We start from the raw sequence: 18,020 nt of genomic DNA on the forward strand, positions 1-18,020 counted from the left end.
TGGTGTGGCGAGTATGTTGTTAGGGGCAGCAGGAAGTTAGAATTTGAGGGGAAAATGCTTGCTAAACATCTTAGTAAAAGTGTAACTCATCCCTTTAATATTCACCTTCCCATCTTACCAAACAAGCTAGATGTCAAGAAATCTTAACATGGAAATTAAAGCGGGTATCAGAGGAATTCAGCTCACAACTCAATCTGAACTATTTCCATGTTGGACACTAGGCACCAACATTTCAGGACACACTCATGGACACCAGCCACATGCAACATATGCCCTTGGATGTTGGCATCTGATATGTGCCAGCCTCTAAGAACCCTCACGATACATCTTCAGTCTACTTACATGATATCCTGCACTTCATTGCTGTACCTTGGGCTGTGGCTCTCATTGTAAAGCTGCAGCAAGGGCACTGTGCACTCAGCAACACACAGCCAACTCATGGACTAGACCAGACTGCATCTCTGACTTCTTCATTCACTGTCATATAGCTTACTCACTCTGAACCTAACCTAAGTTCATGCTCACAGCATCCCTGTCTTGCATTAGCTTGCATTTGAGTACTTTGCCCCTTAGCCAAAGTGGTCATATTATTTCTACCTTGCCTTGCCCTTTAGCACAGGCACAAAGGAAGGCAGCTTACCATCTTATGGGGTACCAGTCTCAGTCAAGGCAGGGGGTCGGGCTTTGTTTAGGGAACTCCAGCACAGCAAGTCAAGGGAAACCGCCAATAACTTGGATACAGTCAGCTTCAGGAACTCTCCACATAAGTGATGAAGAGTCAAATTTTAAGCAGGCTACTACCTATCTTGAGTCTTTCCACCCTATCAAAGGCTTTTCTTTTCTTCGTGAATGAGAAAGAGGCTGGTAACATGGGAGATGAAAGTGAATGGCACAGCCGTTATTTTCCAGGTGGGTGGGGAGGTGTCCCAAGGAATTGAATAGGCAATGCAGATGGCATGTGGCGTTAGTTGTATTGGGTTAAGGATGGGTGCCAGTGATTGAGGGAAGATGTTGCAGGAACTGGTGAGAATATTGGAGCATGAGCCTTGGTGGAAGAAAGGTACAGTAGGAGAGATGAGTGTGATGTTTTGGAGAAAAGATAGTGACACTTCTCTTTATTCTATCATGGGATAAAGGTGTTGCTTGCGAGGCCAGCATTTATTGCACATCACTAATTGTCAATCATCTTGCTATGGGTCTGGAGTCACATGTAGGCCAGACCAGGTAAGGATGGTAGGCAGAGGTGGGTACTGATAAAGGGCTTTTGCCTGAAACGTTGACTTTCCTCTAATCTTGACGGGTAAGGATGGCAGTTTCCTTAATAGATTTTTCCTGACAACCAACATTGGATTCATAGTCATTAGTTGATTCTTAATTCCAATTCCACCATCTGCTGTGGTGAGTTTTAAACCAGGGTCCCCAGAACATTACCCAGCTCTCCAGATTAACAGTTCAGCAATAATACTACTAGGCTATTGTCACCCTCCCATAAACCAGCGAAGTGGTGATTGCCTTAACCCACTTCTTACAGTACTCAGCATTCTTCTAGACTGTCGTCTAGATGGCGAATCTAAGACAAGGCTGACACGGTCTTGTGTTATGCTCATCACTGCTCGTCCTTAGCCCCATCCAACTCCTGGTGCATCAATGAGGCACTGATCTCCTCCTGTCTGCCATGTCCAGGACAAATGTCACGAAGTGTGCAGGGTACCTTTGTGCAGGGTATCAGTGCTTCAGTGCCAAAGATAGGCTGAAGCAATTGCACCAATCTTCAGCCAGAAATGTTGAGTGGATGATCCATCTTGGCCTCCTCCAAAGGTCCCTAATATCATAGATGTAAATCTTTAGTCACACGCCTCATAATGTAAGAAATGGTTGAAGGTACTGGATACTACAAAGGCTATGGGCCTTGACAGCATTCCAGCAACAGTACTGAAGACTTCTGGTCCAATGTTACAATATTGGCATCTATCTGACAATGTGGAAAATTGCCTAGGTCGGTCTTGTACACAAGAAGCAGAATAAATTGAACATAGCCAAATTCCACCCTGTCTACTCTCAATCAGCAATAAAATAATGGAAAGTGCTTTTGACAGCACTATTAAGCAGCAATTGCTTTGCAATAACCAGCTCACCAATGCTTATTTTGGATTCCACCAGGGCCACAGAGATTCTGATATCATCACACCCTTAATTCAAACACGGACAAAAACCTGAACTTCAGCAGTGAGGTGACAGTGACTGCCCTCGACATCAAGGTTGCATTTCTCTCAGTTTGGCATCAAGGGGACCTAGCAAAACTGCAGTCAGTGGGGATCAGGGAAACTTTCCACTCAGATATACCTGGCAGAAAGGAGGATGACTGGGGTAGTGGGAGGTCAGTCACCATAGCTCCAGGACATCTCTGAAGGAGTTCCCTAAATAGACTGTAAATGGAGTGCAGCAGGTCAACAAGCGAGTTCCAATGACCTGCTGAAGGGCATTAGGGATGGGCAATAAGTGTTGGCCAGTCAGTGATGCCCACATCCCATGAATGAATTCATTTTTAAAAAATACAAACATTGGTAATGGACAAGTGAGTCAAATGGCATGTTTCTATGTTGTAAGTTCAACACAACCCAATTTTCCGATTATTAAGTTCCTTAGCCTCCCTAACAGGCTTATGCTTTTTTCTGTCAGATTTTGCTTTCCAACAGCAAGACACTTCAATATCCTTAGGCTCAATAAGTCATTTCCTGTCTCACATATTTAAAAACTGCAAAGCAAATTCAACATTGAAACAGTTAGCATTTGCTAAGTCTTTCCTTACCTCAGTTCCTTTATAACTTAAGTGAATCAGAACATTCACAGCTAAAGAACCCAGAGGCCCTTTAAAAACATGCACTTTCCTCAAATGACAGATTGGTCAATAGCTTATTATTTCTTTGCCTGTAAAAGAAACTGCCTTCTGGCTTCTGTCTCAGAGGATCAACAAATAGATGAGACTAAATTGTGGTTAACCAGCTGTGAGTTTACACAATGATTGTTGATTCTCCCATTAGTGCTAACAGTGACATCCACTCACTTCAATTTTAGTTCCCAGGAAATCCTATCATTTCAAATCTGAAAATATACAAATGAATAGGGGAAAATAAGCAGCATCATTACATAGGAGCCTGCAGTGCCCAGAAAAATTTGTTTGTGTGAATGAAAGGGTAGAAGAAGGCCACCTGAAGGGAGAGAGATAAAGAATTCCATTGTGAAGAGCTGTAGGTGAAGGAAGTATTGACATGAAGTTGATGAGATGGAAGGATTAGGTGGAGAAGTGTTCCAGCAGAAAACATTAGAAGTGGCTGATTACAAATTATGGATGGAGGGAGAGCTCCAGTAACTAGAAGGAAATTTAAGAATTGTGGTATCAACTGAAAAGGATGGAAAATATTAATATAAACTGTGAAGATAAGGGTAGAAGTGTGAACTGTGATAACAGTCGAGAAGATTTCTGTTGGGAACTATGAGTGAGAAAGTGTATATGTTGTCAGGCAAGAATATTGTCAACATGAACATGGGGAGAAGGAAGAATAATGACTATGACAATCATAGAAACATCTTTTAACCAATTTAACACATAAGTACAGTTGGTTCTGCTATAACATGTGTTTCTTCAATGTGAATTGGCTTTAACGTGATTGAAGAATTTAGACAGTTTTTTATAGAATGTGAACCTTTCTTTCATGCATTGGTGAGAATGCGATTCTGGACCCATTAGTTTAAATGGTGCAGCTATTGCGTGATTTTCTTATAATGCAAGATCGCATGAGAACGAAACTACTGTGTAATATTAGAATCAACTGTATGCCCCAACTTCTTCATATTAAATCTAAACAAAATAAATCATGAAGTATGAGTGTTGAGTTGACTGCATTGAACTACTTCATTAAAAGGCATGGCTGTGGATAGACAATGGTTGGCATTCAAGAAATTTACATCCATTGCAAATGTTTCTTTCAGGAGAATACTCACAACAAGAAAAGTGGCCAAATCATTGTTAACAAAAATAATTAAGGATAATTTTAAATCCAACGAAGAGTGATGCTTTTACCCACTCACACCTTGTTCAGGAGGTGCCAATGAAATAGTTGGTTGTCATCTTCCAAAATTCTATAGATTCTGGAACAGTTCAAGCAGGTTGGAGGATAGAAAATATAACTCTGCTGTTTCAAAAAGGAGGGAGAAAACAAGAGTAAAAAAAGCATCCAAAGGATGAGGGTTTTGCTGGCTTAGCCAGTCCCTATGTCCCTGAGGGCAGTTAAAAGTCATCCACATTTTTGTGGGTCTGGAGTCACATGTAAGGACCAGGTAAGGATGGCAGTTTCCTTCCTTAAATAACTTGATTCTTGATCTTCTATGATTGTGTGAAATGGTGGGGTTTGCTCAATGGGTTGAGTGGCCTACTCCTGTTCCTATTTCTTATGTTGTCATCCCTATACTTACTACGACAATCTTCACTTCACAAGTTGAGTGTAACTCAAAATAAGGTTATAACTAGAATGTGCACACATTATGTGCTCAGCATGACCAGATTTCATACTTTTGGTGTCGAGAATGTTTAAAGAAAATGTTGGCCACTTTTATAAATTTTCTACTTCACAGATCTCGGGGTCTGGTGAGAACATGGGTGTGCAAGGTGGATCTATCAAACTTTCTATGCTTTATAGTCATTTCTTAAACTTAAACATTTCTCTGGGCTGAATTTTATGGGTCATTTATGAATAGGAATACACATGGGCGAGCCTGTAAATCCAGGCACCTTGCCATCAGCCGTGTGCTGCCAACTGCCAGCCGTCCCCACTATGATTTGACAGGCAGTTGGCAGAGGGGTTGGGTGTGCTGCAATTAGTGCCCATTTATGGGGTTCATTCCTCCTTCAATTCTTTGAATAAGTCAAGGAGGTCCCTATATCCATTGTGTAGCCCAGCAGATTTAACATTGCAGATTGCTAGTTGCTAACTCCTTTCCACACTCCAGTGCCAATTGAGGTCCCCTTGTCCCATAGATTTTGCTCTCCATACTGACACCACCTACCATCATACCCTCTCCCCAACCTTGCCCAACATGACCCCCAAAACCCTCATCAGGGCATAAATGGTCAGCCCCAGTGAGATTCCAGATATACCTACTTTTGGGGTCATCCATGGATTTTCTTTCTACTGGGTCTCTTATAGTAATGGCATTGACCACTGATCCTGTTATGACACAGAGCTGCTGGCTTTGAATTGGTCTGCATCTCAGTGAGGTGGGACTTCCATCTATAGATTAATAGAAATCTACTTCGCCTCATACCAAATGCCCAAAAAATTAAAATGATGCAAGCCAGTTAATTGGATCCAAGGACACTCCAGAGCTTTGTGCTTGGACGTGGTAGTGCTTAATCCAGTCAATGTTTTTTTAAATTCATTTGTGGGACTTGGGTGTCGCTGGCTGCCCAGCATTGATAGCCCATCCCTGTTTGCCCTTGAGAAGGTGGTGTGAGCTGCCATCTTGAATAGCTGCAGTCCACTTGCTGTGGGTTGACCCACAATGCCGGTAGGGAGGGAATTCCAGGAATTTGACTGTGAAGGAATGGCGGTATATTTCCAAGCCAGGATGGTGAATGGCTTGGATGGGAACTGCAGGTGGTGGTATTCCCAAGTACCTGATGCCCTTGTCCTTCTAGATGGAAGTAGTTGTGGGTTTGGAAGATGCTGTTTAAGGATCTTTGGTGAATTTCTGCAGTGCATCTTGTAAATAGCCCACAATGCTGCTACTGAGTGCTGGTGGTGGAGGAATTGAACATTTGTAGATGTGGTGCCAATCAAGAGGGTTGCTTTGTCGTGGATGGTGTCAAGCGTCTTGAGTGTTGTTGGAGCTGCAGCCATCCAGGCAAGTGGAGACTATTCCATCTCACTCCTGACTTGTGCCTTGTAGATGTTCTTTTGGATATACACTCTGAAAGGCCAGCTTGCAGTTTACTTAGTTAAAAGCATGTTTCAACACTCACTGCATTGTTTTCATTAGGCTTATAAATCTACTGTTGACACCTTTTGTGCTCATAACTGTTCAAATCTTTCTTCACTTAGGATGCTTGTAACCAATAAGGGCATCACATCCATTTCCTATCCCATCAGTGGAACCTGAAATTAAAGCCAGATCTGAGGGATGACACAACAGCTTTCTAATATAGTCTGATCTATCTCCCAAATATTAGGCTGCAGGTTTCAGAAAATGAACAGGCTCAAGTGCAATCTTTGAATCTTATTATTTCTCTCTTTAATCTTTGAAGCCTGGCATCAGACATAGGTTCACAAAAGAAATCTGACCAAGACGTTCTGCCTGGGCAGGAGCAATTGCACAAAGTGGATTCAAAGGAGCATCCTAATCACTGTATTAATAGCTTCATTGTTCAGTCTAGTACAGAGTTAGATCAGAAATACACCAGGTTTGCTGGTCTGTACTAATTTGAAGATTAGATTAGATTCCCTACAGTGTGCAAACAGGCCCTTTGGCCCAACCAGTCCACACCGACCCTCCGAAGAGTAACCCACCCAGACCCATTTCCCTCTAATTGAATTAACACTATGGGGCAATTAAGCATGGCCAATTCACCTGATCTGCACATCTTTTGACTGTGGGAGGAAACCGGAGCACCTGGAGGAGACCCTCGCAGACACTGGGAGAATGTGCAAACTCCCAGTCACCCAAGGCTGGAATTGAACCTGGTACACTGGTGCTGTGAGTCAGCCATGCTAACCACTGAGCCACTGTGAAATGGCATTACAATTAATCTCAGCATCTTAGATGAGGGAAGGGAATAGCCAAACAAGGCTTCCAATCTCATATGCTATTCAGTGAGCCTCACTGAAAAATGCTTCTAGATAGATATACCACATTCGAGGCAGGGTTGGGTTTAATGCGGATGTGGATTTAGCTGCAACAAATTTCATGACACTAGTTTTATTGTATTCAGCACACAGGCTTACACTGAGGTATGGTTCCTGTGTATGTTGAGTGTCCATTGAATGGTACATCCTTGCATAAGATGGCAGTTTTAAAAGAAGCAGGAAGAAAACTAATTTTTGGAGAAACTATTTCAGATATTTGAGAGATATTCGTGGTGTGAATTCTTTTCAGAAAGAGGCACTCATTTTAGTCTATTCAGTGACACGTAGCAATTTTTAACAAGTTAAATCTCTTTTCACAAACTGTTGCTACATAATTTACACTACACTATGTGCTCAGATTATGCCAGTGCTGTACTTCCTGATGATAAAAGTACCCAATACTAGCAATTATTTGATACTAAAAGGAATGTGCAAATGGCAACAGAAGATGCATACTCCTTTTAAAAATGACTTAATAAGAAACTTCAGAATTTGGAAACTTGCAAATCTTCACATCTAATTATATTGTAGAATTGCCTGTATTGCAAACTATTTTCCATTAAACACAAATGTAACAAGCTTTACACAAGTAAGTAGTTTGGGGAAATGAATCATAAAAGTATATGTGGGCTTTCACTGGTTTGGATAATTAAATAAACATATGGCAAAACCACTTGTCAGTGAATTGACAAAAATCCAATTTAGAATTAAATGCCTTCAGAATGGATTCATAACATCCATAATTCTATATAAATTGCTCTTATAATTGATGTTTTTCGAAAGTGAAAGGAAAGAGAGTAAACCACCCTGTCAGTTACACATAGACTCAAAGTAGGTACCTTGTTTGACAGAACAAATAACTCAAGAAAGTCGTCAACTACGATATCAAGATCAAAAAATGTTTAGTCCACAAGCAGAAAAATCATACCTTTCTAAATGTGAAGAACAAGTTGAACATGTCAAAATTTGCAAAGTACAAAAACAAATGCACCCCATAAGCTTATATATGCGTGCAGGAAGGAGCGACAGATTGAGTGTGCATGTGAGTGTGTGTGTGGGTATGAGTGCACGTTAAAGAGTGTGTGTGTGTGTAAGCTTGGTTAAGTGTGTGTGTGAGTGTGACAGGGTATGTGTGAGAGGGTACGTATGTTGGTGTGAGTGTGCGGGGTACATTTGTTTTTGCAGAATTAAATTTTATTTTGCTCAAAAACTGCTTGAATCCATGTAAATCTCTGTGAAACTATACAGAAACTATACAGTCTTACATAGCATTGGGACAATGACAGACTTAGAGTAATAGAATCATAGAGATGTACAGCACAGAAATAGACCCTTCAGTCCAACTTGTCTATGCTGACCAATATTATAATAATAGTAGTTTATACTTTTAAAACTAGCAAATTAGACTTCTTAATTTACACATGATATTATTAATACTGCTCTCTCTGGTTTCAGTTTTCTCTCCTCTCATTTCCGGTTCTAGATCTTTCTCCTTATGTGTTTTATTTTTCATGATTAATCTATTCTGCATAAATATTTATTAATCTATCTGCCTCTGTTTTCTTACCTAATCCTGCCTGAAAGCATCTCACTGGAAATTTATTAGCAAATGGCTGAAAGCAAATTTCAAAAAATATTTTGCAACTAACTGCAAAAGGAATATACTCAGGATATCATTCTGTTTGTGCCACTTATGTATCACACTACTTATTATAACAATGTGCATAGTTTATACTTTATGCCCTGTATAATATGATGTAAATTGTGGAACACGAATCTATCATTTTAATATTAGCTGCAATAAACTTGGATTTCTTTTTTCAGTTAGAAAATTGTGGGTTGTTCTGTGTGTCTGAAATTAAAAATGAACTTTTAAGTAGTTCTGTAAACATGGCAATTTCTTTCAAAACAGTTTTTAAGTCTGGCTGGAGAGTGAATTGATTTTGTACACAGTTTGGACTTTAGTCAAAACAATGAATCAAAAAAAAATTAGGAACTACAACAGCAGAACTTCTGTAAAAATTTACAACTGTGATCACAAAATGTTTTGCTGAAAGGAACTGGAATGTATGATTAGCTAACTAGTGCCTACCTCGATGGAACTAGGTTTAGTCATTTACACTCGATACAAGTGATTGAAGATGTATCCACTGCAGTGACTGTAACAAGCTGGCCATCTTAGAATATGAGTTTTCTGATTGGATTGCTAATCTCGTCCAATCAGGGGGCCTGATACTGATATTCTGAGGCCTAACTCTTTAGGAGGCAGTACGATAGTCAAGCACTGTTCATGTGTAAATAAAGGATGATTTGGTAATGGGATGCTACCCTCTGGAGTTATTTCATCCACATCAATTCTGCCACCCATTATGGGCACAAGGTGAAATCCTCCTCTGTGTCATTATGGAAAACAGATCACAGCTGAACCACGGACTTCTCATATTCACAATTTCAAGTGAAACGATCTTTTAAATTTTTTTAATGAAGTAACAAAGACAATTGGTGAAGCTATTGCAGATGATGTGGTGTACGTGGACTTCCAAAGGTGTTTGATAAAGTGTCACACAACTGCTTTGTCAGCAAAGTGGAAGTCCATGGAACAAATGGATAGTGATGGTATGGATACAGGGTTAGTTGAATGTTAGGAAACCACAGACAGAGGCATGGCTCAAGTATCAAATTAATATTGTGCATCCACCTTTACCAAAGAAGCAGATGTTTCCCAAGCTATGGTGACAGGGAAGAAATTCAGTCACTACAATGTTCAAAATTAATAGGAAGATATTGGATAAGCTGTTGTTAGTTAGAGCCGACAAGACATCTGGGCCAGATCAGATGTATCCAAGGATACTGAAGGAAGTCAGAGTGGAAATAATAGGTATAGGCATAATCTTTCAGTCTTCCCTGGGTTTGGGGTGGTGTCAGAGAGCTGGAGGACTTCAAAGATTATGTCATTGTTCAAAAAAAAAGGTTGTAAGAATCAGGCCAGCAATTGCATGGCATGGAGGCGTGGCTAACATTGCTGACTCACAATGCCAGGGACCTGGGTTCGATTCCAACCTTGGGTGACTGCCTGTGTGGAGTTTTCACGTTCTCCTATGTTTTGCATATGTTTTCTGCTGGATGCTCTTGTTTCCTCCCACAGTCCAAAGATCTACATGTCATGTGGATTGGCCATGCTAGATCATCCCATAGTGTCTAGGGTGCTGTAAACTAAGGAGAATTACTCATGGTAAATGTGGGGTTACGGGCACAGGGGTTGAGGTGGGATACTCTTTGGGTGGTCGGTACAGACCCAATGGGCTGAATGGCCTCTAACTGTATTGTAGGGTGTCTGTGATTCTATAAAGACCAGTCTGTTTTACTTTGGTGGTAGGGAAACTTCTAGAAATAATGGTCTGGAATTTCCAATGTGCAGCATATTTGTGCAGCATAGCTGGGAGTTGCACATCAGGACCGTGCAGAACCCATGTCAGAGCAGATACTGAGGGAATTGCCTGGGAAATTGAATATTATGATGAGCAAATCTTCTGCAGCTGGGATCACCCAGATATTTCCATTTAATTCAGAGATTTTGGAAGGTTCTGTTGCAGTTAACTAAATAGTCAGTCAGAAACATTAGATGACTCGTGTCACTCCTGTTTAAGTATTAAACTGACTCTCAACTTACCAAAAACCCTTCTCATATAAACCTCAACATCCCCAAACATTCACTTGATAACGCTCACCTCACCATTACACCCAGCACTCCTCAATCCTAGACTCCTGCCACTGGCCTCAACACTAATCTCTCCTCCGGGAACAATCCACAACCCCCTTCCTGTCACTGAACCTGACAAACCTCCACTTGGGACCACCTGCTACTGGACCCAATGCATTCCTTTCTGGCTGGGATCTGACAACCCCCACCTCTGCTCAGGACCCCATATAACCCCCTCTGTCTGGGACCTGATACAAGCTCTCTCCCTATAGAATGCGGCATCTGTCCTGTGCTGCCGGGACCCGACCAAACCCACCCTTGGGCACTGCACTCACTAACCCAGGATCCAATACCCTTCTGCTGGACATAACTACAACCTTTTCACCAGACCTGCATGGTAAGATATGAAGATGCATTTTTATTAGGTGAGATTTGCGGTTAATAAAGTGTCCTCTTTAACAGGACTCATTGTTGCCCAGTGGAGATACATTAAAAATGCAGCAAGTTGCTCCTGATCTGAAAATCATATCATACCTGACCAGAACAGACAGGGTGAAACTGCTGTCATTGGCAGAAAGGTCAAGAACCAGAGGATGTTGGCTTAAGGATACAGGCAAAAGAAGCAACAGCAACATGGGAAAAGTCTTGCTTACATAATAAGTGGTTCGAATTTTAAACACACTGTCAGAGAAATATGGTGGTCGAGGAGCTAATCAGACCTTTTCAAAGAGGAAAGAATAATTAACTGAAGAGAGATTAAAAAATGCATAACGATGAGGAAAAGGCAGGGAATGAAAACTGTTTTGCTGTGTTGGCAGAGAGTAGATACATTGTGACAAGCTGAATGATGCCTTCTGTGCTCTAACCCCTCTATAATTCTATGAGGCCTGAAATTCATCTTTAGTGGCCTGACTGGCAGAAGATGCAGTGTGGGCCTCTTGCTAGCTCTGTAACCAACAAGAAAGACTCTGCTGCCAATGAAGATTCCTCTCTCTGTTTCCATTTGCCCTGGAATACAAAACTTGGAAGCTGAACATGAGAAAATATGTTCAAATATTCAGTGCTTGATGTTGAGGTACAGAGAGGAAAGTGTCTGTGGCTGAAAGTAGCCACATCCTGTGATTCTTTCTGAATTAGCGACAGGAAGATTATTTGCTGTTTTTACTGGTCATTCTTCACTATTACTGCTGTGCATATTTTAAGATACCCAAGCTTAGCTTTTTGTCACCTATGTTAAAGCTCATTGAATTTAGGCATATGAATTGAGCTATACATAGGAACAGTGTGCACTCTACGTTGAAGAATAGAGCGACCTGTTTGAATTTCTCAATGGCTTAATTTGGAAGTTCTAACCCAAGAAACCGCTTAGTGAGGGCCACCTGTTTAGTGTAAATATGCTATTACTTGCACTTGATGAAGATCTCACACAATCTGCATCAAGTGTGTGAGATTGTTAGCCATAGCTATTCAAATTTAAAATAGAATTAACAAACACCAAGATATTGAAAGCATTTTCAAATCTCAAATTACACATGAAGCACACATTTAAAATTATAAGCAGAGTTATAAAATAGGATGTCACCATCTTACCATTGTGTTTCAGAATCACGGCCATATAATCCGGGGAGTAGGTGCTAATATACAGGAGAATACTGGGCGTGTTTGTCGTGCTGAAACTGAAAACCAGATCCTCTTTGGTCAAGGTAAGGTTGGGGTTTGCTGGCTGTGGTGCACTCTTGAAGTCCTTAGGAATGTCAATAGGAGACAGGAAGTTGTAGCGTATCCAGGTCCCAGCCTCAAAAAACCCACCGACATCTGCAAAAGCAATTGATGTTAGAAAGCAGTTTATGAAAGCAGTTTACACGTAGCAGAAGCAAAACATCAGCTGCATTCTATTAAAGAAACAAGTACCAAATAGTTAATCATGACATGTCAAATACTGTGATTACTAATGGAAGTACTTTACTGTTCTTTTATCCTACTTTCAGCAGTTGAGTCAATGGCAATGGTCTTTACTTAAGTGTTGAAGCAATACAACATGAGTCTTCTTGTGTTGAAGGTCATAAAGCCAACAGTGAATGTGTAAACATAACAGATGGCCTCTTTGATCAAATGGAAGCAAACTGTGTTTGTAGTTGTCTAAACCTCCACAGCAGAATGGCTATGATATAAGACTGATGTAAAGGTTGAACAAATAGCCAACTAACTATTATGAGGGGCAGTAATCTGGGTTAGATGCACAACCTATAAACTGCCCGAACATCACATATATTAATCACATAGTTACAATAAAAGGGGTCAGTAGTAAGACCACAAAATTGAATATGCTCTGTTGGACTAAAGTAGAAATCATTATTAGCCTGCCATTCTTTTTCCTTTGCCTATAAAAGGCATCAACAATAGGCCAAATGTTCGCTTATTGCACTTGGATTGTTTGAAAAATTGCTTAGCTGAAACAGAGGATATGAAGCAAGATGAATTGCATATCTGGAACACAGCCCATTTGACTTTGTCGTGTGTACTGTTGAGAAGTATTTTTTATGCTTCAGTACAGTGAGAAGAACATCTGCCCATGTGGTGCTCACAGAAGATCATGAATTTGTCACAAGCTTTCAAAAGTAACTGATGTGAAATGTTGAAATAGAAGGTTCTATTCAATTTAACTCACAGTTTACATTCAGAAGCAGTGCTACTGTGCTACTTTGATTGTGCAAATACCAACAGTTTTGTTACGAATTTCTTTTGACTCTTATAAAAATTATAATGATGTCAATACACCTAAATTAAACAATTTAAACATTTCCCCTCCATTCATACATATTGATATGAAAATCAAGTACAAAACTACCATTAATTTTGGAGAATGTTGGATTTCATTACTTTATGTATCTGATTACAGCTCATTTTGTATCCTGTGCCTTTTACTTTGTTCCTAACTTGAGAGCATTGAAGTCAATTATGATATCATTACTTCTGCTCGAACCAAGATTCTGCAATCTAATGTAGCTTCAGTATGTTATTGTCTTCTTGTGTCTAATGTCTAATAACCCATATGAGTAATCATTCCCTGTGTTTGTGTTTCACCTTTGTCTGCAGAAGGTTAGTACATGTGCTTGTAATGATAGATACGTTAAAAATATGAATAATTTCAAAAAGACTCCAATATGATTTTATCCAATTAAATAATTAGATAGGTCCCAATAGACCTTGGATCAATTTGTGGTTGGATCCAATATCAGGATATAAGGTTTGAAAACGCAGGTATCTATAACGATCATTGTTCCAATTTATCATCATTTTGTTTGATTTTCACCACAGGATAATGATCACTTTTGCTTTAGTTATGGTCAATTTATGTGATTTATGGATACCTGTATCCTTAATTAAAATTAAAATGAGATTTCATTACAATTGTTCTGCATTATACATCATCCTGTAACATCACAGTTTCACCTTTGGTGACAACTGCAAATTAGGTTAAAATGGCTGGTGTGCTGCATCTGTAGGACAACAATGGGAACAGATGAATGTCAAGACACTGCTGAGGTGCTTATTAATTTCCTTAAAATTATTTATGGTGTGAATCATTGATGATTGTTTTACATCTAACATTGTTATAGTTCAAGGTGCACATCCACCATTGTCATTTATTGTATCTGTTGCTCCCGATGCGGTCTCCTTTACATTGGGGAGACTGAACGCCTTCTCGCACAGCGCTTTAGGGAACATCTCTAGGACACCCGCACCAATCAACCCCACCGCTCCGTGGCCCAACATTTCAAGTCCCCCTCATACTCTGCCGAGGACATGCAGGTCCTGGGCCTCCTCCACCGCCACTCCCTCACCACCTGACGCCTGGAGGAAGAACGCCTTATCTTCTGCCTCGGAACACTTCAACCGCAGGGCATCAACGTGGACTTTACCAGTTTTCTCATTTCCCCCTCCCCCCACCTTACCCCAGTTCCAACCTTCCAGCTCTGCACCATCCTCATGACCTGTCCTACCTACAAATCTTCCTTCCTGCATATCTGCTCCACCTTCCTCTCTGACCTATCACCTTTATCCCCACCACCATCCACCTATTGTACTCTTGGCTACCTTCTCCCCAGCCCCAAACCCCCTCCCATTTATCTCTTCATCCCAGAGGCTCCCTGCCTTCATTCCTGATGAAGAACTTTTGCCTGAAGCGTCGATTTTCCTGCTCCTCGGATGTTATCTGACTTGCTGTGCTTTTCCAGCACCACTCTAATCTAGACTCTGATCTCCAGCATCTGCAGTTCTCACTTTTGCCTAATTCAGTATATAAATGGAGGAACAATACAATGGGAAGATAAACTGGTTTGTTATGACTGAAAACTGTTCATAGAATCACAATATTATCATGGTGCAGAAGAAGGCAATTCAGCCCACTGTGTCAATACCAATTTTCTGAGCACTTTGGCTTTGTGCTAATCTCAAGCCTTTATCTGTAATCCTGCACATTGTTTCCAATCAAATAATAATCTAATGCCCTCTCAATATCCATTGCTTCATTATGAGTGTCTTTAGCTATCCCATAAATTTGTGTATTGTCAGTCAAACATCTGCACTTCAACTATTCAAGACTATATTAAAATTCCATTGATTCATAATAGATCATTTTGCATTATTAAAGTATTGGGACATTAATAATTGTTCTATGTTTCCAAGCAATCGTTGCCACAATATGCTAGATTTTCCTGTGTGCTTTTTAACTGCACCATTAGACTACAATTAAAAGCATGCATGAATCAGAAACAGTCATTCAGTGTGATTTCCCTTGGAGTGGTCAATTAATGGTTACAGTGCAGGATCACTGCTCAGTTAAGGATGGGCATGTTGTCTGAGCTGGAGGATCAATCAAAGTCCTTCCAGCTCAAAAACAGCATCAGGGTTCAATGGGAAGCAAGTGAGGGAAAGGCACTTTGAAATATAAGGACTCTCTCTCCAAAGCTTGTCAGGCCACCACTGTATTCTGAAAGGCTGTGAGGTGCAAGGTGACATATGGCTGGGATTGCACTCAGGTATAAGATAAGGCCTCCTTGCCTACCTGGTGCATTGGTGTCTCAGCCTGTCCTTGAAGTTAAACTGGCCTCATGGGCGGTGATTGGAAATCAAGCTCGTCTCTGTTAGCAGGACTTGTTAGGCTCTTAATTGGTTGACCTTCCAATACTTGCACTCAAAACTTCTCATCCCATCCATGGAAAAATGGTATGGGGGATCTTGACGGAGAAAAGGAATTGTTCATGCTCTGGCAGCTCTATTTTAAACACCCTCTAGTCTATTTCCTCACCAGAGACGGCCTAAAAAAGGTCCAATATTTTCAACTTTGACTATTTTCTTAGGATCTATTTGCATTCTTTTTTTATCTTCATATTTTGCTCATTGTGCGCGGGCATAATTCATTGGAACTTGTCACTGTTGAGTATCTCATTCAAATGACAATCTTCATGTGTGAACCCTTATAGTCATGCAGTCATAGAGTTTACAATACATGAAAAGGCCCTTTGGCCCATTGTATCTGCACTGGTCATCAAGCATTTCTTTATTATAATCCCATTTTCCACCACCTGGCCCACAGTCTTGTCCCCCATAATGTTTTAAATGCTCATTTAAATCAATCTTCATTGTCTGAATGGTTCATGCCTATAATACTATATTAAGGAATTGAATTTCCAGATATTCACCACCTTCCGGGTGAAAAAACTCTTTCCACAATTCCTCTCTAAACCTCCTGCTGCTTATCTTAAAGCTGTGTCCTCTGGATATTGACCCCTCAACTCAGGGGAAAGGTGTTTCCCTTTCTACCCTATCTATTCCATTCATAGCTACCATTGGCAAATCGTCTGGTCTATGGTAAAACCTTATCTTGCATTGTACCATTGATCTGTCACTAGATTGTAATCAGGGGCAGGGATCCTGGCTGTTTTACCTCTTTAACCTGAAAGCACTGATTCAACTACAGCAACTTTTTGTCTCTGGCCAAATGGAAATTCTTTTGCACAGATCAGGAACCTTCTGGTCTCTATGTTGAGACAACACTGAATAAACTCAATGAGCTACCAGTAGATTTTTTGTTTTGGTTTTTAGCTGCTTCACTGACGGTATTCTCAGTACAAAATAATAATAAAAAAAATTATTTAGTGTAAAACATAGTCCTACTAATGAGGAACCCTGAACATGAGAAGAAATTTATAAATTATTTATTGGAAACTATCAACCATTGTGTTCAGATAAATGGGCAGAACAATTGTAGATAATGTCTGAATGCTAATTAGAGTTTAATCACAGTATTTAATCATGATTCCTTTGATTCCAATGAGAAAGAAAACAACTAATTTAACGGAACTCAGAGCAGCTACAGCAAAAAGCCTGGAGTCATGTGATTCTTTCAAGTGCTTCACAAGACATTCTGCCACCACATTTCTCTTTCCTCACGACTGTTGGCATGCAATCTTACAAGTATGCAATTAGGACAAGGATTTTAATTACTTGATTCTCTGAAAAGATATCCAACCATGCTCCTGTGGTACCATGGTAGTATCCCTACCTCTGAGACAAGAGGCCCAGGTCAAGTCCCAGTTGTTCCAGAAATGTGTAATAACATCTCGGAACAGGTTGATACATTAAAATATAGAACTATGCTCCTGCTCACCTCCATCACTGCACAGGTCTATGGATCTCATTGTGGATATTGCTAAATTAATACATGAGGTCTTGTGGGATTTGTTTAAAAAGTGAAAAATACTTTTCTGTAACACCAGGAATACATTGATTCATTGCAACATTTTTGTCAAAGGCTACAGCAACAGCTATGTTGGGGCTGAGAAACATATAAGCCATGATCGAATGATGGAGCAAACTCAATGGGCCAAGTGGCTTAATTCTGTTCCTATATATTCTGGCTTTACAATCAATTCAGTTTTACAGCAGATTTGGAAAAATATTTCCTTGTACTTTGATATTCATTAAGTAAATCATACGACCCAGATATTCCAATCTTGGTTGGAAACCCTGTTTTCAATCCTATCAAGTTCAATATTAGCAGCAGCTAAAAGCAATTCTGAGGAAGTGTCACTAACTCTGATTTCTCTCCACAGATGCTGGCAGACCTGTTGAGCTTTTCCAGCAATTTTTGTTTTTGTTATTGTTCTTGTAAATGTTACACGCTTGCCTTCATAGGATTTTATGGGCTTGAGATTCCTGGACAGCGGGCTCTAGTTAACAACCTTTCTCAGAATTCATGAGTCCAGCAGTGGATATGGTCTTCAAGAAGTCTCAATTAGAGTGGTGCTGGAAAAGCACAGCAGGTCAGGCAGCATCCGAGGAACAGGAAAAGCGACGTTTCGGGCAAAATCCCTTCATCAGGAGTGGAGGCAGGGAGCCTCTAGAGTGGAGAGATA

The 18,020-nt window shown here is 40.4% G+C and overlaps 1 protein-coding gene across 1 annotated transcript in view; it reads right to left on the reverse strand.

Moving 5' to 3' along the window:
* The window catches only part of LOC122550254 (contactin-associated protein-like 2), a 2,198,962-nt gene that overhangs the window by 30,025 nt on the left and 2,150,917 nt on the right, over positions 1-18,020 (reverse strand). The window contains exon 19 of the mRNA XM_043691007.1: positions 12,190-12,414. Coding sequence (XP_043546942.1) covers positions 12,190-12,414 — 225 coding nt within the window. The remainder of the gene's footprint in view (positions 1-12,189; positions 12,415-18,020) is intronic.

The sequence above is a fragment of the Chiloscyllium plagiosum genome, chromosome 5 (assembly GCF_004010195.1).
Source record: "Chiloscyllium plagiosum isolate BGI_BamShark_2017 chromosome 5, ASM401019v2, whole genome shotgun sequence".
NCBI lineage: Eukaryota > Metazoa > Chordata > Chondrichthyes > Orectolobiformes > Hemiscylliidae > Chiloscyllium > Chiloscyllium plagiosum.